The sequence below is a fragment of the Oncorhynchus nerka genome, linkage group LG27, assembly GCF_034236695.1.
Source record: "Oncorhynchus nerka isolate Pitt River linkage group LG27, Oner_Uvic_2.0, whole genome shotgun sequence".
Lineage (NCBI taxonomy): Eukaryota > Metazoa > Chordata > Actinopteri > Salmoniformes > Salmonidae > Oncorhynchus > Oncorhynchus nerka.
Window position 1 is genome coordinate 91,544,107 of NC_088422.1, and position 26,066 is coordinate 91,570,172.

General features: G+C 42.9%; 1 protein-coding gene across 2 annotated transcripts in view; it reads left to right on the forward strand.

Annotated features, from left to right (window-relative positions):
- LOC115120660 (uncharacterized) overlaps window positions 1-26,066 on the forward strand; it is a 43,261-nt gene that overhangs the window by 1,133 nt on the left and 16,062 nt on the right. For both annotated transcript variants that reach the window (XM_065012296.1, XM_065012297.1), the window contains exons 2-12: window positions 783-912; window positions 10,299-10,454; window positions 10,562-10,703; window positions 10,959-11,110; window positions 22,635-22,738; window positions 23,003-23,195; window positions 23,350-23,487; window positions 23,578-23,721; window positions 23,910-24,045; window positions 24,139-24,289; window positions 24,388-24,524. In XM_065012296.1, coding sequence (XP_064868368.1) covers window positions 10,670-10,703; window positions 10,959-11,110; window positions 22,635-22,738; window positions 23,003-23,195; window positions 23,350-23,487; window positions 23,578-23,721; window positions 23,910-24,045; window positions 24,139-24,289; window positions 24,388-24,524 — 1,189 coding nt within the window. In that variant the 5' untranslated portion in view covers window positions 783-912; window positions 10,299-10,454; window positions 10,562-10,669. The remainder of the gene's footprint in view (window positions 1-782; window positions 913-10,298; window positions 10,455-10,561; window positions 10,704-10,958; window positions 11,111-22,634; window positions 22,739-23,002; window positions 23,196-23,349; window positions 23,488-23,577; window positions 23,722-23,909; window positions 24,046-24,138; window positions 24,290-24,387; window positions 24,525-26,066) is intronic.

Below are 26,066 nucleotides of genomic sequence, written 5' to 3' on the forward strand. Positions count from 1 at the left end.
TGAAAAATGCTAAATGACCTACAATCCCTGATTTAAAGGTCAGATTGGATGACCAAATCCTTATCCCTATCCGGAGGATCAGAATCCAATTCTTCAGTTTTGGAAAAAAAAAACTATTCTAATCCTATCCGATAGGGGTAATCCAATCAGATACATTTTGAACAACCATCCCCAGGGGTCTGATTGACGCACTTTATTGCCACACTCTACCAACACACTTGACTCCCAAAACTGCTTATCATGGGCTTCAGTTTAGAATGCAATATGTTTAATCAGTTGTGTAATCATTAGTCCAAAACGTTTTGCAACGAAAAACAAGAGTTTCTATTGGACAAATTCAGGTAGGTCCCTCCCCGTTTCGTTCCATTTGCTTCTGTTTGGTTCCTAGTGAATACACCCTAGGTGTGTGAGCTGCTCCAGAGCTATATGTGTAATGTCTTAATAAAACTCAGTTTTTCTTAATTAAACTAATGTCTTAATAAAAATCAGTTTGGCTACTCCAGAACATGAGGCCGAAGACTTAAATGGGCCAACAACCAGTCAAAGCTATTGCCAGTAATAAATAAACATTTTAGTTTGTGAAGAAACGCTAGTTCTCTAGATAATAAAGAGACATTGACATTATTCAATCCCCATTCTTTCTTTGTTTTTCTCAAGTGAATGACAAACTAGGAACACTATTTCTTCTTCTTGGTGCAGAGCATTATTTGGCAGAGAGGAAAGGTCTTGTGTCAAAACTAGTTATCAAAATATTTGATGTCTGACCTGATTGTTCTATTCAGATGGATACAATATACAACCTTCTCCAGCAGCACAGACTGGACACCTACCACCACAAATTCTTCACTTTGGGTGTCCAAGACGAGAGAGATTTCACCGATGGCGTAAATGGTGAAGATTTAGACAAAATGGGTAAGGTCACAGACCGGTTACTGACTCGGGTGATTTAAAGTATCCCATCATGCCAACAACTGCATTATTCCACCGTAAACAGTTCTGCTTGTTCATATGTAAACTGTTCTGCTTGGTCATATGTAAACTGTTCTGATTGGTCATATGTAAACTGTTCTGCTTGGTCATATGTAAACTGTTCTGCTTGGTCATATGTAAACTGTTCTGATTGGTCATATGTAAACTGTTCTGCTTGGTCATATGTAAACTGTTCTGCTTGGTCATATGTAAACTGTTCTGATTGGTCATATGTAAACTGTTCTGCTTGTTCATATGTAAACTGTTCTGCTTGTTCATATGTAAACTGTTCTGATTGGTCATATGTAAACTGTTCTGCTTGGTCATATGTAAACTGTTCTGCTTGTTCATATGTAAACTGTTCTGATTGGTCATATGTAAACTGTTCTGATTGGTCATATGTAAACTGTTCTGCTTGTTCATATGTAAACTGTTCTGATTGGTCATATGTAAACTGTTCTGCTTGGTTATATGTAAACTGTTCTGCTTGTTCTGATTTCTGGTCATATGTAAACTGTTCTGCTTGGTCATATGTAAACTGTTCTGCTTGGTCATATGTAAACTGTTCTGCTTGTTCATATGTAAACTGTTCTGATTGGTCATATGTAAACTGTTCTGCTTGGTTATATGTAAACATATGTAAACTGTTCTGCTTGGTCATATGTAAACTGTTCTGATTGGTCATATGTAAACTGTTCTGCTTGTTCATATGTAAACTGTTCTGCTTGTTCATATGTAAACTGTTCTGCTTGTTCATATGTAAACTGTTCTGCTTGGTCATATGTAAACTGTTCTGCTTGGTCATATGTCAACTGTTCTGCTTGGTCATATGTAAACTGTTCTGATTGGTCATATGTAAACTGTTCTGATTGGTCATATGTAAACTGTTCTGCTTGGTCATATGTAAACTGTTCTGCTTGGTCATATGTAAACTGTTCTGCTTGGTCATATGTAAACTGTTCTGCTTGGTCATATGTAAACTGTTCTGCTTGGTCATATGTAAACTGTTCTGCTTGGTCATATGTAAACTGTTCTGCTTGGTCATATGTAAACTGTTCTGCTTGGTCATATGTAAACTGTTCTGATTCGTCATATGTAAACTGTTCTGCTTGGTCATATGTAAACTGTTCTGATTGGTCATATGTAAACTGTTCTGATTGGTCATATGTAAACTGTTCTGATTGGTCATATGTAAACTGTTCTGCTTGGTCATATGTAAACTGTTCTGCTTGTTCATATGTAAACTGTTCTGCTTGTTCATATGTAAACTGTTCTGCTTGGTCATATGTAAACTGTTCTGCTTGTTCATATGTAAACTGTTCTGCCTGGTCATATGTAAACTGTTCTGCTTGGTCATATGTAAACTGTTCTGATTGGTCATATTTAAACTGTTCTGCTTGTTCATATGTAAACTGTTCTGATTGGTCATATGTAATCTGTTCTGCTTGGTTATATGTAAACTGTTCTGCTTGTTCATATGTAAACTGTTCTGATTGGTCATATGTAAACTGTTCTGCTTGGTTATATGTAAACGGTTCTGCTTGGTCATATGTAAACTGTTCTGCTTGGTCATATGTAAACTGTTCTGCTTGTTCATATGTAAACTGTTCTGCTTGTTCATATGTAAACTGTTCTGCTTGTTCATATGTAAACTGTTCTGCTTGGTCATATGTAAACTGTTCTGCTTGGTCATATGTAAACTGTTCTGATTGGTCATATGTAAACTGTTCTGCTTGGTCATATGTAAACTGTTCTGCTTGGTCATATGTAAACTATTCTGCTTGGTCATATGTAAACTGTTCTGCTTGGTCATATGTAAACTGTTCTGCTTGGTCATATGTAAACTGTTCTGCTTGGTCATATGTAAACTGTTCTGCTTGGTCATATGTAAACTGTTCTGATTGGTCATATGTAAACTGTTCTGCTTGGTCATATGTAAACTGTTCTGATTGGTCATATGTAAACTGTTCTGCTTGGTCATATGTAAACTGTTCTGATTGGTCATATGTAAACTGTTCTGCTTGGTCATATGTAAACTGTTCTGATTCGTCATATGTAAACTGTTCTGCTTGGTCATATGTAAACTGTTCTGATTGGTCATATGTAAACTGTTCTGATTCGTCATATGTAAACTGTTCTGATTGGTCATATGTAAACTGTTCTGCTTGGTCATATGTAAACTGTTCTGCTTGTTCATATGTAAACTGTTCTGCTTGTTCATATGTAAACTGTTCTGCTTGGTCATATGTAAACTGTTCTGCTTGTTCATATGTAAACTGTTCTGCCTGGTCATATGTAAACTGTTCTGCTTGGTCATATGTAAACTGTTCTGATTGGTCATATTTAAACTGTTCTGCTTGTTCATATGTAAACTGTTCTGATTGGTCATATGTAATCTGTTCTGCTTGGTTATATGTAAACTGTTCTGCTTGTTCATATGTAAACTGTTCTGATTGGTCATATGTAAACTGTTCTGCTTGGTTATATGTAAACGGTTCTGCTTGGTCATATGTAAACTGTTCTGCTTGGTCATATGTAAACTGTTCTGATTGGTCATATGTAAACTGTTCTGCTTGTTCATATGTAAACTGTTCTGCTTGTTCATATGTAAACTGTTCTGCTTGTTCATATGTAAACTGTTCTGCTTGGTCATATGTAAACTGTTCTGATTGGTCATATGTAAACTGTTCTGCTTGGTCATATGTAAACTGTTCTGCTTGGTCATATGTAAACTGTTCTGCTTGGTCATATGTAAACTGTTCTGCTTGGTCATATGTAAACTGTTCTGCTTGTTCATATGTAAACTGTTCTGCTTGGTCATATGTAAACTGTTCTGCTTGGTCATATGTCAACTGTTCTGCTTGGTCATATGTAAACTGTTCTGATTGGTCATATGTAAACTGTTCTGATTGGTCATATGTAAACTGTTCTGCTTGGTCATATGTAAACTGTTCTGCTTGGTCATATGTAAACTGTTCTGCTTGGTCATATGTAAACTGTTCTGCTTGGTCATATGTAAACTGTTCTGCTTGGTCATATGTAAACTGTTCTGCTTGGTCATATGTAAACTGTTCTGCTTGGTCATATGTAAACTGTTCTGATTGGTCATATGTAAACTGTTCTGCTTGGTCATATGTAAACTGTTCTGATTGGTCATATGTAAACTGTTCTGCTTGGTCATATGTAAACTGTTCTGATTGGTCATATGTAAACTGTTCTGCTTGGTCATATGTAAACTGTTCTGCTTGTTCATATGTAAACTGTTCTGCTTGTTCATATGTAAACTGTTCTGCTTGGTCATATGTAAACTGTTCTGCCTGGTCATATGTAAACTGTTCTGCTTGGTCATATGTAAACTGTTCTGCTTGGTCATATGTAAACTGTTCTGATTGGTCATATTTAAACTGTTCTGCTTGTTCATATGTAAACTGTTCTGATTGGTCATATGTAAACTGTTCTGCTTGGTTATATGTAAACTGTTCTGCTTGTTCATATGTAAACTGTTCTGATTGGTCATATGTAAACTGTTCTGCTTGGTTATATGTAAACGGTTCTGCTTGGTCATATGTAAACTGTTCTGCTTGGTCATATGTAAACTGTTCTGATTGGTCATATGTAAACTGTTCTGCTTGTTCATATGTAAACTGTTCTGCTTGTTCATATGTAAACTGTTCTGCTTGTTCATATGTAAACTGTTCTGCTTGGTCATATGTAAACTGTTCTGCTTGGTCATATGTAAACTGTTCTGATTGGTCATATGTAAACTGTTCTGCTTGGTCATATGTAAACTGTTCTGCTTGGTCATATGTAAACTGTTCTGCTTGGTCATATGTAAACTGTTCTGATTCGTCATATGTAAACTGTTCTGCTTGGTCATATGTAAACTGTTCTGATTGGTCATATGTAAACTGTTCTGCTTGGTCATATGTAAACTGTTCTGATTGGTCATATGTAAACTGTTCTGCTTGGTCATATGTAAACTGTTCTGCTTGTTCATATGTAAACTGTTCTGCTTGTTCATATGTAAACTGTTCTGCTTGGTCATATGTAAACTGTTCTGCTTGTTCATATGTAAACTGTTCTGCCTGGTCATATGTAAACTGTTCTGCTTGGTCATATGTAAACTGTTCTGATTGGTCATATTTAAACTGTTCTGCTTGGTCATATGTAAACTGTTCTGCTTGTTCATATGTAAACTGTTCTGCTTGGTCATATGTAAACTGTTCTGCTTGGTCATATGTAAACTGTTCTGCTTGGTCATATGTAAACTGTTCTGCATGGTCAAATGTAAACTGTTCTGATTGGTCATATGTAAACTGTTCTGCTTGGTCATATGTAAACTGTTCTGCTTGGTCATATGTAAACTGTTCTGCTTGGTCATATGTAAACTATTCTGCTTGTTCATATGTAAACTGTTCTGCTTGTTCATATGTAAACTGTTCTGCTTGTTCATATGTAAACTGTTCTGCTTGGTCATATGTAAACTGTTCTGCATGGTCATATGTAAACTGTTCTGCTTGGTCATATGTAAACTGTTCTGCTTGGTCATATGTAAACTGTTCTGCTTGGTCATATGTAAACTGTTCTGCTTGTTCATATGTAAACTGTTCTGCTTGGTCATATGTAAACTGTTCTGCTTGGTCATATGTAAACTGTTCTGCTTGTTCATATGTAAACTGTTCTGCTTGGTCATATGTAAACTGTTCTGCTTGGTCATATGTAAACTGTTCTGCTTGTTCATATGTAAACTGTTCTGCTTGGTCATATGTAAACTGTTCTGCTTGGTCATATGTAAACTGTTCTGCTTGTTCATATGTAAACTGTTCTGCTTGGTCATATGTAAACTGTTCTGCTTGGTCATATGTAAACTGTTCTGCAGGGTCATATGTAAACTGTTCTGCTTGGTCATATGTAAACTGTTCTGCTTGGTCATATGTAAACTGTTCTGCTTGTTCATATGTAAACTGTTCTGCTTGGTCATATGTAAACTGTTCTGCTTGGTCATATGTAAACTGTTCTGCTTGGTCATATGTAAACTGTTCTGCTTGGTCATATGTAAACTGTTCTGCTTGGTCATATGTAAACTGTTCTGCTTGTTCATATGTAAACTGTTCTGCTTGTTCATATGTAAACTGTTCTGATTGGTCATATGTAAACTGTTCTGCTTGGTTATATGTAAACTGTTCTGCTTGTTCATATGTAAACTGTTCTGATTGGTCATATGTAAACTGTTCTGCTTGGTTATATGTAAACGGTTCTGCTTGGTCATATGTAAACTGTTCTGCTTGGTCATATGTAAACTGTTCTGATTGGTCATATGTAAACTGTTCTGCTTGTTCATATGTAAACTGTTCTGCTTGTTCATATGTAAACTGTTCTGCTTGTTCATATGTAAACTGTTCTGCTTGGTCATATGTAAACTGTTCTGCTTGGTCATATGTCAACTGTTCTGCTTGGTCATATGTAAACTGTTCTGATTGGTCATATGTAAACTGTTCTGATTGGTCATATGTAAACTGTTCTGCTTGGTCATATGTAAACTGTTCTGCTTGGTCATATGTAAACTGTTCTGCTTGGTCATATGTAAACTGTTCTGCTTGGTCATATGTAAACTGTTCTGCTTGGTCATATGTAAACTGTTCTGCTTGGTCATATGTAAACTGTTCTGATTCGTCATATGTAAACTGTTCTGCTTGGTCATATGTAAACTGTTCTGATTGGTCATATGTAAACTGTTCTGCTTGGTCATATGTAAACTGTTCTGATTGGTCATATGTAAACTGTTCTGCTTGGTCATATGTAAACTGTTCTGCTTGTTCATATGTAAACTGTTCTGCTTGTTCATATGTAAACTGTTCTGCTTGGTCATATGTAAACTGTTCTGCTTGTTCATATGTAAACTGTTCTGCCTGGTCATATGTAAACTGTTCTGCTTGGTCATATGTAAACTGTTCTGATTGGTCATATTTAAACTGTTCTGCTTGTTCATATGTAAACTGTTCTGATTGGTCATATGTAAACTGTTCTGCTTGGTTATATGTAAACTGTTCTGCTTGTTCATATGTAAACTGTTCTGATTGGTCATATGTAAACTGTTCTGCTTGGTTATATGTAAACGGTTCTGCTTGGTCATATGTAAACTGTTCTGCTTGGTCATATGTAAACTGTTCTGATTGGTCATATGTAAACTGTTCTGCTTGTTCATATGTAAACTGTTCTGCTTGTTCATATGTAAACTGTTCTGCTTGTTCATATGTAAACTGTTCTGCTTGGTCATATGTAAACTGTTCTGCTTGGTCATATGTAAACTGTTCTGCTTGTTCATATGTAAACTGTTCTGCTTGGTCATATGTAAACTGTTCTGCTTGGTCATATGTAAACTGTTCTGCTTGGTCATATGTAAACTGTTCTGCTTGGTCATATGTAAACTGTTCTGATTCGTCATATGTAAACTGTTCTGCTTGGTCATATGTAAACTGTTCTGATTGGTCATATGTAAACTGTTCTGCTTGGTCATATGTAAACTGTTCTGCTTGTTCATATGTAAACTGTTCTGCCTGGTCATATGTAAACTGTTCTGCTTGTTCATATGTAAACTGTTCTGCTTGTTCATATGTAAACTGTTCTGCTTGTTCATATGTAAACTGTTCTGCTTGGTCATATGTAAACTGTTCTGCTTGTTCATATGTAAACTGTTCTGCTTGTTCATATGTAAACTGTTCTGCTTGTTCATATGTAAACTGTTCTGCTTGGTCATATGTAAACTGTTCTGCTTGGTCATATGTAAACTGTTCTGCTTGGTCATATGTAAACTGTTCTGCTTGTTCATATGTAAACTGTTCTGCTTGGTCATATGTAAACTGTTCTGCTTGGTCATATGTAAACGGTTCTGCTTGGTCATATGTAAACGGTTCTGCTTGGTCATATGTAAACTGTTCTGCTTGGTCATATGTAAACTGTTCTGCTTGGTCATATGTAAACTGTTCTGCTTGGTCATATGTAAACTGTTCTGCTTGGTCATATGTAAACTGTTCTGATTGGTCATATGTAAACTGTTCTGCTTGGTCATATGTAAACTGTTCTGCTTGGTCATATGTAAACTGTTCTGCTTGTTCATATGTAAACTGTTCTGCTTGGTCATATGTAAACTGTTCTGCTTGGTCATATGTAAACGGTTCTGCTTGGTCATATGTAAACTATTCTGCTTGTTCATATGTAAACTGTTCTGCTTGGTCATATGTAAACTGTTCTGCTTGGTCATATGTAAACTGTTCTGCTTGTTCATATGTAAACTGTTCTGCTTGGTCATATGTAAACTGTTCTGATTGTTCATATGTAAACTGTTCTGCTTGTTCATATGTAAACTGTTCTGCTTGTTCATATGTAAACTGTTCTGCTTGGTCATATGTAAACTGTTCTGCTTGGTCATATGTAAACGGTTCTGCTTGGTCATATGTAAACGGTTCTGCTTGGTCATATGTAAACTGTTCTGCTTGTTCATATGTAAACTGTTCTGCTTGGTCATATGTAAACTGTTCTGCTTGGTCATATGTAAACTGTTCTGCTTGGTCATATGTAAACTGTTCTGCTTGTTCATATGTAAACTGTTCTGCTTGGTCATATGTAAACTGTTCTGCTTGTTCATATGTAAACTGTTCTGCTTGGTCATATGTAAACTGTTCTGCTTGGTCATATGTAAACTGTTCTGCTTGTTCATATGTAAACTGTTCTGCTTGTTCATATGTAAACTGTTCTGCTTGTTCATATGTAAACTGTTCTGCTTGGTCATATGTAAACTGTTCTGCTTGGTCATATGTAAACTGTTCTGCTTGGTCATATGTAAACTGTTCTGCTTGTTCATATGTAAACTGTTCTGCTTGGTCATATGTAAACTGTTCTGCTTGGTCATATGTAAACTGTTCTGCTTGGTCATATGTAAACTGTTCTGCTTGGTCATATGTAAACTGTTCTGCTTGGTCATATGTAAACTGTTCTGCTTGGTCATATGTAAACTGTTCTGCTTGGTCATATGTAAACTGTTCTGCTTGGTCATATGTAAACTGTTCTGATTGGTCATATGTAAACTGTTCTGCTTGGTCATATGTAAACTGTTCTGCTTGGTCATATGTAAACTGTTCTGCTTGTTCATATGTAAACTGTTCTGCTTGGTCATATGTAAACTGTTCTGCTTGGTCATATGTAAACTGTTCTGCTTGGTCATATGTAAACTATTCTGCTTGTTCATATGTAAACTGTTCTGCTTGGTCATATGTAAACTGTTCTGCTTGGTCATATGTAAACTGTTCTGCTTGTTCATATGTAAACTGTTCTGCTTGGTCATATGTAAACTGTTCTGCTTGGTCATATGTAAACTGTTCTGCTTGTTCATATGTAAACTGTTCTGCTTGGTCATATGTAAACTGTTCTGCTTGGTCATATGTAAACTGTTCTGCTTGGTCATATGTAAACTGTTCTGCTTGTTCATATGTAAACTGTTCTGCTTGTTCATATGTAAACTGTTCTGCTTGTTCATATGTAAACTGTTCTGCTTGTTCATATGTAAACTGTTCTGCTTGGTCATATGTAAACTGTTCTGCTTGGTCATATGTAAACGGTTCTGCTTGGTCATATGTAAACGGTTCTGCTTGGTCATATGTAAACTGTTCTGCTTGTTCATATGTAAACTGTTCTGCTTGGTCATATGTAAACTGTTCTGCTTGGTCATATGTAAACTGTTCTGCTTGGTCATATGTAAACTGTTCTGCTTGGTCATATGTAAACTGTTCTGCTTGGTCATATGTAAACTGTTCTGCTTGTTCATATGTAAACTGTTCTGCTTGGTCATATGTAAACTGTTCTGCTTGGTCATATGTAAACGGTTCTGCTTGGTCATATGTAAACTATTCTGCTTGTTCATATGTAAACTGTTCTGCTTGGTCATATGTAAACTGTTCTGCTTGGTCATATGTAAACTGTTCTGCTTGTTCATATGTAAACTGTTCTGCTTGGTCATATGTAAACTGTTCTGCTTGTTCATATGTAAACTGTTCTGCTTGGTCATATGTAAACTGTTCTGCTTGTTCATATGTAAACTGTTCTGCTTGGTCATATGTAAACTGTTCTGATTGGTCATATGTAAACTGTTCTGATTGGTCATATGTAAACTGTTCTGCTTGGTCATATGTAAACTGTTCTGATTGGTCATATGTAAACTGTTCTGATTGGTCATATGTAAATTCACTATTTAAAAAAATAAATAAAAAAAATTGGTTGTCTCACTCACCATAGACATGCATTCAACTTGTCCAATGCCCCTAATTTGCTAACAGGTTTCAGTCAAGTAGAGAAGAATCGATTTGAAAAAATGAAAAATTTCATTCAAAGACTCAGAGCGCCACAGCAAGCGATGCCTGTACAAAAACCAATGGAGTCTTTCCAACTGTGGTACACATACCCCCACTGTCCTGAGCTAAAAGAGATCAGAGGTGAGACATAAACCATCTGTATGTAGTTCTTATAGCAAAGAGGGGAGGAATCAAAAGCATCACATCAGAAACTATCCTTACTCCCTTTTGTACAATTTTGAATGCAGACATGGATCCTGCTACCAACACCGTTGAAGACATGATGCTAAGGATCTGTCACCAAGAGGGCATTGAGAACTCTAAAGCTGTGTGCCTCTCTCTACACAGTTGATGGAATGCCTCTAACTGATGATCCTTTCTTCAACACATGTCAGTTAACCAGATATAGTTTTCTTATTTCACTCAGTTCCCATCATTTTTGGCCCCATAACTGTATCACAGCTATACAATCAAATGCATGTAGCCTCTAAGACATATTTGCATGGTACAACACTTTACAGAATATTATGATACAAATCTTTGTATACGTCCATTTGAAAGGGTTGGTAATTCTTGTCTACTTCAGTATAATCTGAGTGAAAAGAAACTTGTGTAATGACATGCATCTTCTATTTCACCCATTAGGGTCTTTGAAAGACAGGCACATTGAAATTGGAAGTGAGCTCTATGCCATGTTTACACCCAAGGAGAACTTGAGACCAGCCCTGCTAGTGACACTGCAAGAAATGACTGACATGACAGGAGAGGATAATGTTCGATGCCACATCATGCTCAAGGTGAATTCATCTTTACATTGGTGTACTCTATTGGGTCTGCGTTCCATACACAGATGGTTACACGTTGACTGGTGAAGTGGGGGGAAATGTATTCAATGCCACATTCTGTGTTTGTTAGCGTACACACTGAATTCCGGATAAAGCACAAATCAGCTATTACTGTAGCCTACATTTTCCCAAACCTGTGTGTATGAAAGGGTGTGATCCCTGGATTACTTCTTAAATCATTGCTGTCCTTTATTTAAAGGTAGACTCAGAGAAATGATGTTGCCAAGAGCAGCACTGCAAATATTGTGCTGAGCGCGATGCAAGACTTTGCTCAAAACTACTACAACAGGTGTAGTAGACCTTACTGTGAAATGCTTACATACAATCCCTTAATTAACCAACAATGCAGTTGAAGAAATATTTACTAAATAATAAATACGATGAAATCAAAAAGTAACACAAGAAAATTACATAACAATAAGGAGGCTATATACAGGGGGTACCAGTACCGAGTCAATGTGGAGGCTATATACAGGGGGTACCAGTACAGAGTCAATGTGGAGGTTATATACAGGGGGTACCGGTACAGAGTCAATGTGGAGGCTATATACAGGGGGTACCAGTACAGAGTCAATGTGGAGGTTATATACAGGGGGTACCGGTACAGAGTCAATGTGGAGGCTATATACAGGGGGTACCAGTACAGAGTCAATGTGGAGGCTATATACAGGGGGTACCAGTACAGAGTCAATGTGGAGGCTATATACAGGGGGTACCAGTACAGAGTCAATGTGGAGGTTATATACAGGGGGTACCGGTACAGAGTCAATGTGGAGGCTATATACAGGGGGTACCAGTACCCAGTCAATGTGGAGGCTATATACAGGGGGTACCAGTACCCAGTCAATGTGGAGGCTATATACAGGGGGTACCGGTACAGAGTCAATGTGGAGGCTATATACAGGGGGTACCAGTACCGAGTCAATGTGGAGGCTATATACAGGGGGTACCAGTACAGAGTCAATGTGGAGGTTATATACAGGGGGTACCGGTACAGAGTCAATGTGGAGGCTATATACAGGGGGTACCAATAGAGAGTCAATGTGGAGGCTATATACAGGGGGTACCAGTACCGAGTCAATGTGGAGGCTATATACAGGGGGTACCGGTACCGAGTCAATGTGGAGGCTATATACAGGGGGTACCAGTACCGAGTCCATGTGGAGGCTATATACAGGGGGTACCAGTACCGAGTCAATGTGGAGGCTATATACAGGGGGTACCAGTACCGAGTCAATGTGGAGGCTATATACAGGGGGTACCAGTACAGAGTCAATGTGGAGGTTATATACAGGGGGTACCGGTACAGAGTCAATGTGGAGGCTATATACAGGGGGTACCAGTACAGAGTCAATGTGGAGGCTATATACAGGGGGTACCAGTACCGAGTCAATGTGGAGGCTATATACAGGGGGTACCGGTACCGAGTCAATGTGGAGGCTATATACAGGGGGTACCAGTACCGAGTCAATGTGGAGGCTATATACAGGGGGTACCAGTACCGAGTCAATGTGGAGGCTATATACAGGGGGTACCAGTACAGAGTCAATGTGGAGGCTATATACAGGGGGTACCAGTACAGAGTCAATGTGGAGGCTATATACAGGGGGTACCAGTACCGAGTCAATGTGGAGGTTATATACAGGGGGTACCAGTACCCAGTCAATGTGGAGGCTATATACAGGGGGTACCAGTACCGAGTCAATGTGGAGGCTATATACAGGGGTACCAGTACCCAGTCAATGTGGAGGCTATATACAGGGGGTACCAGTACCGAGTCAATATGGAGGTTATATACAGGGGGTACCAGTACCGAGTCAATGTGGAGGCTATATACAGGGGGTACCAGTACCGAGTCAATGTGGAGGCTATATACAGGGGGTACCAGTACCGAGTCAATGTGGAGGCTATATACAGGGGGTACCAGTACCGAGTCAATGTGGAGGCTATATACAGGGGGTACCAGTACCCAGTCAATGTGGAGGCTATATACAGGGGGTACCAGTACCCAGTCAATGTGGAGGTTATATACAGGGGGTACCAGTACCGAGTCAATGTGGAGGCTATATACAGGGGGTACCAGTACCGAGTCAATTTGGAGGCTATATACAGGGGGTACCAGTACAGAGTCAATGTGGAGGCTATATACAGGGGTACCAGTACCGAGTCAATGTGGAGGTTATATACAGGGGTACCAGTACCCAGTCAATGTGGAGGCTATATACAGGGGGTACCAGTACCGAGTCAATGTGGAGGCTATATACAGGGGGTACCGGTACCCAGTCAATGTGGAGGCTATATACAGGGGGTACCAGTACCGAGTCAATGTGGAGGTTATATACAGGGGGTACCAGTACCCAGTCAATGTGGAGGCTATATACAGGGGGTACCAGTACCGAGTCAATGTGGAGGCTATATACAGGGGGTACCAGTACCGAGTCAATGTGGAGGCTATATACAGGGGGTACCAGTACAGAGTCAATGTGGAGGCTATATACAGGGGGTACCAGTACCGAGTCAATGTGGAGGCTATATACAGGGGGTACCGGTACTGAGTCAATGTGGAGGCTATATACAGGGGGTACCGGTACCCAGTCAATGTGGAGGCTATATACAGGGGGTACCAGTACCGAGTCAATGTGGAGGCTATATACAGGGGGTACCGGTACAGAGTCAATGTGGAGGCTATATACAGGGGGTACCAGTACCGAGTCAATGTGGAGGCTATATACAGGGGTACCAGTACAGAGTCAATGTGGAGGCTATATACAGGGGTACCAGTACAGAGTCAATGTGGAGGCTATATACAGGGGTACCAGTACCGAGTCAATGTGGAGGTTATATACAGGGGGTACCAGTACCCAGTCAATGTGGAGGCTATATACAGGGGGTACCAGTACAGAGTCAATGTGGAGGCTATATACAGGGGGTACCAGTACCGAGTCAATGTGGAGGTTATATACAGGGGGTACCAGTACCCAGTCAATGTGGAGGCTATATACAGGGGGTACCAGTACCGAGTCAATATGGAGGTTATATACAGGGGGTACCAGTACCGAGTCAATGTGGAGGCTATATACAGGGGGTACCAGTACCGAGTCAATGTGGAGGCTATATACAGGGGGTACCAGTACCGAGTCAATGTGGAGGCTATATACAGGGGGTACCAGTACCGAGTCAATGTGGAGGCTATATACAGGGGGTACCAGTACCCAGTCAATGTGGAGGCTATATACAGGGGGTACCAGTACCCAGTCAATGTGGAGGTTATATACAGGGGGTACCAGTACCGAGTCAATGTGGAGGCTATATACAGGGGGTACCAGTACAGAGTCAATGTGGAGGTTATATACAGGGGGTACCAGTACCCAGTCAATGTGGAGGCTATATACAGGGGGTACCAGTACCGAGTCAATGTGGAGGCTATATACAGGGGGTACCAGTACCGAGTCAATGTGGAGGTTATATACAGGGGGTACCAGTACCCAGTCAATGTGGAGGCTATATACAGGGGGTACCAGTACCGAGTCAATGTGGAGGCTATATACAGGGGGTACCAGTACCGAGTCAATGTGGAGGTTATATACAGGGGGTACCAGTACCCAGTCAATGTGGAGGCTATATACAGGGGGTACCAGTACCGAGTCAATGTGGAGGCTATATACAGGGGGTACCAGTACCCAGTCAATGTGGAGGCTATATACAGGGGGTACCAGTACCGAGTCAATGTGGAGGCTATATACAGGGGGTACCGGTACCGAGTCAATGTGGAGGCTATATACAGGGGGTACCGGTACCGAGTCAATGTGGAGGCTATATACAGGGGGTACCGGTACCCAGTCAATGTGGAGGCTATATACAGGGGGTACCGGTACCCAGTCAATGTGGAGGCTATATACAGGGGGTACCAGTACCGAGTCAATGTGGAGGCTATATACAGGGGGTACCGGTACCCAGTCAATGTGGAGGCTATATACAGGGGGTACCAGTACCGAGTCAATTTGGAGGCTATATACAGGGGGTACCAGTACCGAGTCAATGTGGAGGTTATATACAGGGGGTACCAGTACCCAGTCAATGTGGAGGCTATATACAGGGGGTACCAGTACAGAGTCAATGTGGAGGCTATATACAGGGTTTACCAGTACCGAGTCAATGTGGAGGCTATATACAGGGGGTACCAGTACAGAGTCAATGTGGAGGCTATATACAGGGGGTACCAGTACCCAGTCAATGTGGAGGCTATATACAGGGGTACCAGTACCCAGTCAATGTGGAGGCTATATACAGGGGGTACCAGTACAGAGTCAATGTGGAGGCTATATACAGGGGGTACCAGTACCGAGTCAATGTGGAGGCTATATACAGGGGGTACCAGTACAGAGTCAATGTGGAGGCTATATACAGGGGGTACCAGTACCGAGTCAATGTGGAGGTTATATACAGGGGGTACCAGTACCGAGTCAATGTGGAGGCTATATACAGGGGGTACCAGTACCCAGTCAATGTGGAGGCTATATACAGGGGGTACCAGTACCGAGTCAATGTGGAGGCTATATACAGGGGTACCAGTACCGAGTCAATGTGGAGGTTATATACAGGGGTACCAGTACCCAGTCAATGTGGAGGCTATATACAGGGGTACCAGTACAGAGTCAATGTGGAGGCTATATACAGGGGGTACCAGTACCGAGTCAATGTGGAGGCTATATACAGTGGGTACCAGTACAGAGTCAATGTGGAGGCTATATACAGGGGTACCAGTACCGAGTCAATGTGGAGGCTATATACAGGGGTACCAGTACCCAGTCAATGTGGAGGCTATATACAGGGGTACCAGTACCGAGTCAATGTGGAGGCTATATACAGGGGGTACCAGTACCGAGTCAATGTGGAGGCTATATACAGGGGGTACCAGTACCGAGTCAATGTGGAGGCTATATACAGGGGGTACCAGTACAGAGTCAATGTGGAGGCTATATACAGGGGGTACCAGTACCGAGTCAATGTGGAGGCTATATACAGGGGTACCAGTACCCAGTCAATGTGGAGGCTATATACAGGGGGTACCAGTACCGAGTCAATGTGGAGGCTATATACAGGGGTACCAGTACCGAGTCAATGTGGAGGCTATATACAGGGGTACCAGTACCGAGTCAATGTGGAGGTTATATACAGGGGGTACCAGTACCCAGTCAATGTGGAGGCTATATACAGGGGGTACCAGTACCGAGTCAATGTGGAGGTTATATACAGGGGGTACCAGTACCCAGTCAATGTGGAGGCTATATACAGGGGGTACCAGTACCGAGTCAATGTGGAGGCTATATACAGGGGTACCAGTACCGAGTCAATGTGGAGGTTATATACAGGGGGTACCAGTACCCAGTCAATGTGGAGGCTATATACAGGGGTACCAGTACCGAGTCAATGTGGAGGCTATATACAGGGGGTACCAGTACCGAGTCAATGTGGAGGTTATATACAGGGGGTACCAGTACCCAGTCAATGTGGAGGCTATATACAGGGGTACCAGTACCGAGTCAATGTGGAGGCTATATACAGGGGGTACCAGTACCGAGTCAATGTGGAGGCTATATACAGGGGTACCAGTACCGAGTCAATGTGGAGGCTATATACAGGGGTACCAGTACTGAGTCAATGTGGAGGCTATATACAGGGGGTACCAGTACCGAGTCAATGTGGAGGCTATATACAGGGGGTACCAGTACCCAGTCAATGTGGAGGCTATATACAGGGGTACCAGTACCGAGTCAATGTGGAGGCTATATACAGGGGGTACCAGTACCGAGTCAATGTGGAGGCTATATACAGGGGTACCAGTACCGAGTCAATGTGGAGGCTATATACAGGGGGTACCAGTACCGAGTCAATGTGGAGGCTATATACAGGGGTACCAGTACCCAGTCAATGTGGAGGCTATATACAGGGGGTACCAGTACCGAGTCAATGTGGAGGCTATATACAGGGGGTACCAGTACAGAGTCAATGTGGAGGCTATATACAGGGGGTACCAGTACCGAGTCAATGTGGAGGCTATATACAGGGGGTACCAGTACCGAGTCAATGTGGAGGCTATATACAGGGGTACCAGTACCGAGTCAATGTGGAGGCTATATACAGGGGGTACCAGTACTGAGTCAATGTGGAGGCTATATACAGGGGGTACCAGTACCGAGTCAATGTGGAGGCTATATACAGGGGGTACCAGTACTGAGTCAATGTGGAGGCTATATACAGGGGGTACCAGTACCGAGTCAATGTGGAGGCTATATACAGGGGGTACCAGTACCCAGTCAATGTGGAGGCTATATACAGGGGGTACCAGTACCGAGTCAATGTGGAGGCTATATACAGGGGGTACCAGTACCGAGTCAATGTGGAGGCTATATACAGGGGGTACCAGTACCGAGTCAATGTGGAGGCTATATACAGGGGGTACCAGTACCGAGTCAATGTGGAGGCTATATACAGGGGTACCAGTACCCAGTCAATGTGGAGGCTATATACAGGGGTACCAGTACCGAGTCAATGTGGAGGCTATATACAGGGGTACCAGTACAGAGTCAATGTGGAGGCTATATACAGGGGTACCAGTACCGAGTCAATGTGGAGGCTATATACAGGGGTACCAGTACCGAGTCAATGTGGAGGCTATATACAGGGGTACCAGTACCGAGTCAATGTGGAGGCTATATACAGGGGGTACCAGTACCGAGTCAATGTGGAGGCTATATACAGGGGGTACCGGTACCGAGTCAATGTGGAGGCTATATACAGGGGGTACCAGTACCGGTCAATGTGGAGGCCAGGGGTACCGGTACCGAGTCAATGTGGAGGCTATATACAGGGGGTACCAGGTACCGAGTCAATGTGGAGGCTATATACAGGGGGTACCAGTACCGAGTCAATGTGGAGGCTATATACAGGGGGTACCAGTACCCAGTCAATGTGGAGGCTATATACAGGGGTACCAGTACCGAGTCAATGTGGAGGCTATATACAGGGGGTACCAGTACCGAGTCAATGTGGAGGCTATATACAGGGGGTACCAGTACCGAGTCAATGTGGAGGTTATATACAGGGGTACCAGTACCCAGTCAATGTGGAGGCTATATACAGGGGGGAGGCTATACCAGTACCGAGTCAATGTGGAGGTTATATACAGGGGTACCAGTACCCAGTCAATGTGGAGGCTATATACAGGGGTACCAGTACCGAGTCAATGTGGAGGCTATATACAGGGGGTACCAGTACCGAGTCAATGTGGAGGTTATATACAGGGGGTACCAGTACCCAGTCAATGTGGAGGCTATATACAGGGGGTACCAGTACCGAGTCAATGTGGAGGCTATATACAGGGGGTACCAGTACCGAGTCAATGTGGAGGTTATATACAGGGGGTACCAGTACCCAGTCAATGTGGAGGCTATATACAGGGGTACCAGTACCGAGTCAATGTGGAGGCTATATACAGGGGGTACCAGTACCGAGTCAATGTGGAGGCTATATACAGGGGGTACCAGTACCGAGTCAATGTGGAGGCTATATACAGGGGGTACCAGTACTGAGTCAATGTGGAGGCTATATACAGGGGGTACCAGTACCGAGTCAATGTGGAGGCTATATACAGGGGGTACCGGTACCCAGTCAATGTGGAGGCTATATACAGGGGGTACCAGTACCGAGTCAATGTGGAGGCTATATACAGGGGGTACCAGTACCGAGTCAATGTGGAGGCTATATACAGGGGGTACCAGTACCGAGTCAATGTGGAGGCTATATACAGGGGGTACCAGTACCGAGTCAATGTGGAGGCTATATACAGGGGGTACCAGTACCCAGTCAATGTGGAGGCTATATACAGGGGGTACCAGTACCGAGTCAATGTGGAGGCTATATACAGGGGGTACCAGTACAGAGTCAATGTGGAGGCTATATACAGGGGGTACCAGTACCGAGTCAATGTGGAGGCTATATACAGGGGGTACCAGTACCGAGTCAATGTGGAGGCTATATACAGGGGGTACCAGTACCGAGTCAATGTGGAGGCTATATACAGGGGGTACCAGTACCGAGTCAATGTGGAGGCTATATACAGGGGGGCTACCAGGTACCGAGTCAATGTGGAGGCTATATACAGGGGGTACCAGTACCGAGTCAATGTGGAGGCTATATACAGGGGGTACCAGTACCGAGTCAATGTGGAGGCTATATACAGGGGGTACCGGTACCGAGTCAATGTGGAGGCTATATACAGGGGTACCAGTACCGAGTCAATGTGGAGGCTATATACAGGGGGTACCAGTACCGAGTCAATGTGGAGGCTATATACAGGGGGTACCAGTACCGAGTCAATGTGGAGGCTATATACAGGGGGTACCAGTACCGAGTCAATGTGGAGGCTATATACAGGGGGTACCAGTACCGAGTCAATGTGGAGGCTATATACAGGGGGTACCAGTACCCAGTCAATGTGGAGGTTATATACAGGGGGTACCAGTACCGAGTCAATGTGGAGGCTATATACAGGGGGTACCAGTACCGAGTCAATGTGGAGGCTATATACAGGGGGTACCAGTACCGAGTCAATGTGGAGGCTATATACAGGGGTACCAGTACCGAGTCAATGTGGAGGCTATATACAGGGGGTACCAGTACCGAGTCAATGTGGAGGCTATATACAGGGGGTACCAGTACCGAGTCAATGTGGAGGCTATATACAGGGGGTACCAGTACAGAGTCAATGACGAGGCTATATACAGGGGGTACCAGTACCGAGTCAATGTGGAGGCTATATACAGGGGGTACCAGTACCGAGTCAATGTGGAGGCTATATACAGGGGGTACCAGTACCGAGTCAATGTGGAGGCTATATACAGGGGGTACCAGTACCCAGTCAATGTGGAGGCTATATACAGGGGTACCAGTACCGAGTCAATGTGGAGGCTATATACAGGGGGTACCAGTACAGAGTCAATGTGGAGGCTATATACAGGGGGTACCAGTACCGAGTCAATGTGGAGGCTATATACAGGGGGTACCAGTACCGAGTCAATGTGGAGGCTATATACAGGGGGTACCAGTACCGAGTCAATGTGGAGGCTATATACAGGGGTACCAGTACCGAGTCAATGTGGAGGCTATATACAGGGGGTACCAGGTACCGAGTCAATGTGGAGGCTATATACAGGGGGTACCGGCCGAGTCAATGTGGAGGCTATATACAGGGGGTACCGGTACCGAGTCAATGTGGAGGCTATATACAGGGGGTACCGGTACCGAGTCAATGTGGAGGCTATATACAGGGGGTACCAGTACCGAGTCAATGTGGAGGCTATATACAGGGGGTACCAGTACCGAGTCAATGTGGAGGCTATATACAGGGGGTACCGGTACCGAGTCAATGTGGAGGCTATATACAGGGGGTACCGGTACCGAGTCAATGTGGAGGCTATATACAGGGGGTACCAGTACCGAGTCAATGTGGAGGCTATATACAGGGGGTACCAGTACCCAGTCAATGTGGAGGTTATATACAGGGGGTACCAGTACCGAGTCAATGTGGAGGCTATATACAGGGGGTACCAGTACCGAGTCAATGTGGAGGCTATATACAGGGGGTACCAGTACCGAGTCAATGTGGAGGCTATATACAGGGGGTACCAGTACCGAGTCAATGTGGAGGCTATATACAGGGGGTACCAGTACCGAGTCAATGTGGAGGCTATATACAGGGGGTACCAGTACCGAGTCAATGTGGAGGCTATATACAGGGGGTACCAGTACAGAGTCAATGTGGAGGCTATATACAGGGGGTACCAGTACAGAGTCAATGACGAGGCTATATACAGGGGGTACCAGTACCGAGTCAATGTGGAGGCTATATACAGGGGGTACCAGTACAGAGTCAATGACGAGGCTATATACAGGGGGTACCAGTACCGAGTCAATGTGGAGGCTATATACAGGGGGTACCAGTACAGAGTCAATGTGGAGGCTATATACAGGGGGTACCAGTACCGAGTCAATGTGGAGGCTATATACAGGGGGTACCAGTACAGAGTCAATGTTGAGGCTATATACAGGGGGTACCAGTACCGAGTCAATGTGGAGGCTATATACAGGGGGTACCAGTACCGAGTCAATGTGGAGGCTATATACAGGGGGTACCAGTACCGAGTCAATGTGGAGGCTATATACAGGGGTACCAGTACCGAGTCAATGTGGAGGCTATATACAGGGGTACCAGTACCGAGTCAATGTGGAGGCTATATACAGGGGTACCAGTACCGAGTCAATGTGGAGGCTATATACAGGGGGTACCAGTACAGAGTCAATGACGAGGCTATATACAGGGGGTACCAGTACCGAGTCAATGTGGAGGCTATATACAGGGGTACCAGTACAGAGTCAATGTGGAGGCTATATACAGGGGGTACCAGTACCGAGTCAATGTGGAGGCTATATACAGGGGGTACCAGTACAGAGTCAATGTGGAGGCTATATACAGGGGGTACCAGTACCGAGTCAATGTGGAGGCTATATACAGGGGTACCAGTACCGAGTCAATGTGGAGGCTATATACAGGGGGTACCAGTACCGAGTCAATGTGGAGGCTATATACAGGGGGTACCAGTACCCAGTCAATGTGGAGGCTATATACAGGGGGTACCAGTACCCAGTCAATGTGGAGGCTATATACAGGGGGTACCAGTACCGAGTCAATGTGGAGGCTATATACAGGGGGTACCAGTACCGAGTCAATGTGGAGGCTATATACAGGGGGTACCAGTACCGAGTCAATGTGGAGGCTATATACAGGGGGTACCAGTACCGAGTCAATGTGGAGGCTATATACAGGGGGTACCGGTACCGAGTCAATGTGGAGGCTATATACAGGGGGTACCGGTACCGAGTCAATGTGGAGGCTATATACAGGGGGTACCGGTACCGAGTCAATGTGGAGGCTATATACAGGGGTACCGGTACCGAGTCAATGTGGAGGCTATATACAGGGGGTACCGGTACCGAGTCAATGTGGAGGCTATATACAGGGGGTACCGGTACAGAGTCAATGTGGAGGCTATATACAGGGGGTACCAGTACCGAGTCAATGTGGAGGCTATATACAGGGGGTACCAGTACCGAGTCAATGTGGAGGCTATATACAAGGGGTACCAGTACCGAGTCAATGTGGAGGCTATATACAGGGGGTACCAGTACCGAGTCAATGTGCGGGGGTACAGGCAGTCGAGGTCATTTGCTTTGTCGCTCACAGTATCTGCGCGGGTTCCATTCACGCTGCTACAACGCATTAGTTATGGGACCAAAACAGCTGAGAAGTTTAGCCTTGCACTCTTTAATTGACCCACTATGCTGTTTACTTTGTGCATTTACGTCATCCCGCTGAGTCTACCTTTAATACTTATATATGAACACTTTTCATCAACAGGGAGACTTTGAGGTCAAGGTGGACTTGGCAAGTGACACATTACGAGATCTGAGACAGAAGCTCTCTGATGAAAGTGGAATCCCAGCACATGTCCTCAATTATAAGTAATCTTATGTTCATTAATTCATTTAATCATTAACCTCTTGGCGCACCAATCCCTTTAGCGGGATCATTTTCGCCAACATCCGCTGAATTGCAGAGCAAGGAATTTGTAATACATTTGATAGCATAAAAAAACACATACATTTTAAAACCCCAGCACATCTAATGTTTTGACTACTGATAGTATCAATACAATGTTTTCTTTCACACAGCATCAGTAGCCATGATAAGCCATCATTATTAAGTCAATATTGATGTTTCTGCAGATGTGAACGCGGTGGAGTTGGACAGAATTTGTTAGATTGTGGAATCAATGAGGAGTCAACTGTGGTCTTTTCTCTGTCCTCCTTCCCTGATGAGCATCCAGACACTATGGAATTCTACTTCAATGATGTCGTACCCTCAGTGCAACAATCCCAGAAAGGACTCAGTGCTTTCTTTTCTTCACTTTATGCCATTGTGAGATATTCCAATATTTATTACACTGTCTTATCATGTTTGACCATGCTCAGGCCAAGCATGCAACATGGTTCCTTTGCTTGTCTCATTGGTTTTGATGTGAACTTCGTCCCCTGCTATAACACATTCGATGCTTTCCCCCTAATCTTTACAGAACAATAGAGAACACCGTTCTGGAGATATATTAAGCAAAGTGATTGCATACATTCGAAAGCTCAGTGGGTGCAATCCTTTGGCCCAAAGTCTGCATCAGCTGTTGTATAGAAATGAGGTTGGAACAAGGACCCAGAAGGTGATATATATTTTGTCACAAAAGCATACAAATATAATATAATTTAATATGTCCACAAATGTATGAATAAAATGTGTACATTTGTTTTAGGTTGCTATCGTTGAAGGATTGTACAATCTCTTCAGAGAGCTGTTGCCAAGCCTCCACAAAAGAAGAGGTGACAAAATCATTGAAGACTCAGATGTTTTTGAGAATGCACCAGTATGCTGGGCCTACCTGTTATCTGAAGCAAAGGTGTGCCCATTGTCTTTTGAGGTGCTGTTGATTAAAGCTGTTTCTACTGTAGCCCTACAGAAACACATGATGAAATAACTTAAATGGTGAATTGAGATACTGCACCTAGACTTTACAGGCATAACACTGTACATGTATCATACAAACCCCTGTGTGATAAATACTTTTTACCTTTCTATCTACCCTAGAAAGGGAGTTCACAACATGAGGTCTATGTACCGATAGTCTTGTACTCTCAACCTGGAGAACGTTTCTGCGACCCAGTTCGAGTACCTGGGTTACCAGATGTCTTTGAGAGAGAGTATGTTCTGCAGAAAATCAAAGGTAATACTGAACAGCAACCACCTTCAGCATTTTTTAATAGTTTTATGTAGCATGATCTTTAATTGCATGATATACTGTTTTCCCATTGTTAAGATGGAGAGAAAATCCCAAACTGCTCTGTGGAGATCCTGACAGAGACTTCAATGTCTAGAGCCTCTGATGTTGAAAGGATTTTGCTCAGTCTGCCTCCATTCATCAAAACATTCCCTAAGTGGGCTTCACCTGGACTTGTGACTGGCCAAAAGTATGTATGATTCCTCTTCACATTGCTTTTATCACACAATAAGTTCTATATAAATATATGTGTTGATAATAATGCTAAGTGTCGAATAAAAATGAAAGTTTTCAGATTGTTCTCGATGACACATTTGCCAAGATGAACGAAGAAGTGAAAGAATACGTTAATCTGACAGTGACTCCAGCATTACAGTTGAAGGATGTTGGAGTAGATGGGCCACGTCTCGTCTTCTTGGAAGAAAGTAGGCTTTATTTTATTTATCCTTTATTTAACTAGGCAAGTCAATTAAGAACAAATTCTTATTTACAATGACGGCCTACCAAAAGGCCGTCGTAGCAAGGCAGCAACACATGACAACACAGCATGGTAGCAACACAACATGGTACGAACATTATCGGGCACAGTCAACAGCACAAAGGTCAAGAAGGTAGAGACAACAATACGTCACACAAAGCAGCCACAACTGTCAGTAAGAGTGTCCATGATTGAGTCTTTGAATGAAGAGATTGAGATAAAACTGTCCAGTTTGAGTGTTTGTTGCAGCCTGTTCCAGTCGCTAGCTGCAGTGAACTGAAAAGAGAAGCGACCCAGGGATGTGTGTGCTTTGGGGACCTTTAACATAATGTGAATTGCAGAACGGGTGTTGTATATGGAGGATGAGGGCTGCAGTAGATATCTCAGATAGGGGGGAGTGAGGCCTAAGAGGGTTTTATAAATAAGCATCAACCAGTGGGTCTTGCGACAGGTATACAGAGATGACCAGTTTACAGAGGAGTATAGTGTGCAGTGATGTGTCCTATAAGGAGCATTGGTGGCAAATCTGATGGCCGAATGGTAAAGAACATCTAGCCGCTCGAGAGCACCCTTACCTACCAATCTATAAATTATGTCTCCGTAATCTAGCATGGGTAGGATGGTCATCTGAATCAGGGTTAGTTTGGCAGCTGGGGTGAAAGAGGAGTGATTACGATAGAGGAAACCAAGTCTAGATTTACCTTTAGCCTGCAGCTTTGATATGTACTGAGAGAAGGACAGTGCAGCGTCTAGCCATACTCCTAAGTACTTGTATGAGGTGACTACCTTAAGCTCTAAACCCTCAGAGGTAGTAATAACACCTGTGGGAAGAGGGGCATTCTTCTTACCAAACCACATGACCTTTGTTTTGGAGGTGTTCAGAACAAGGTTAAGGGTAGAGAAAGCTTGTTGGACAATAAGAACACTTTGTTGTAGAGCATTTAACACAAAACCAGGGAGGGGCCAGCTGAGTATAAGACTGTATCATCTGCATATAAATGGATGAGAGCGCTTCCTACTGCCTGAACTATGTTGTTGATGCAAATTGAGAAGAGCTTGGGGCCTAGGATTGCGCCTTGGGGTACTCCCTTGGTGACAGGCAATGACTGAGACAGCAGATTTTCTGACTTTATTTACACTGCACTCTTTGAGAGAGGTAGTTAGCAAAGAGACACCAATACTCCTTAGCTGGCCCACAAGAATGGAATGGTCTACCGTATCAAAAGCTTTGGCCAAGTTAATAAAAATAGCAGCTAAATATTGCTTAGAATCAAGGGCAATGGTGACATCATTGATGACCTTTAAGTTTGGAGTGACACATCCATAACCTGAGTTGAAACCAGATTGCATACCTGAGAGAATACTATAGACATCAAGAAAGCCAGTCAGTTGATTATTGACAAGTTTTTCCAATACTTTTGATAAACAGGGCAAAATAGAAATAGGCCTATAACAGTTAGGATCAGCTTGATCTCCCCCTTTAAATAAA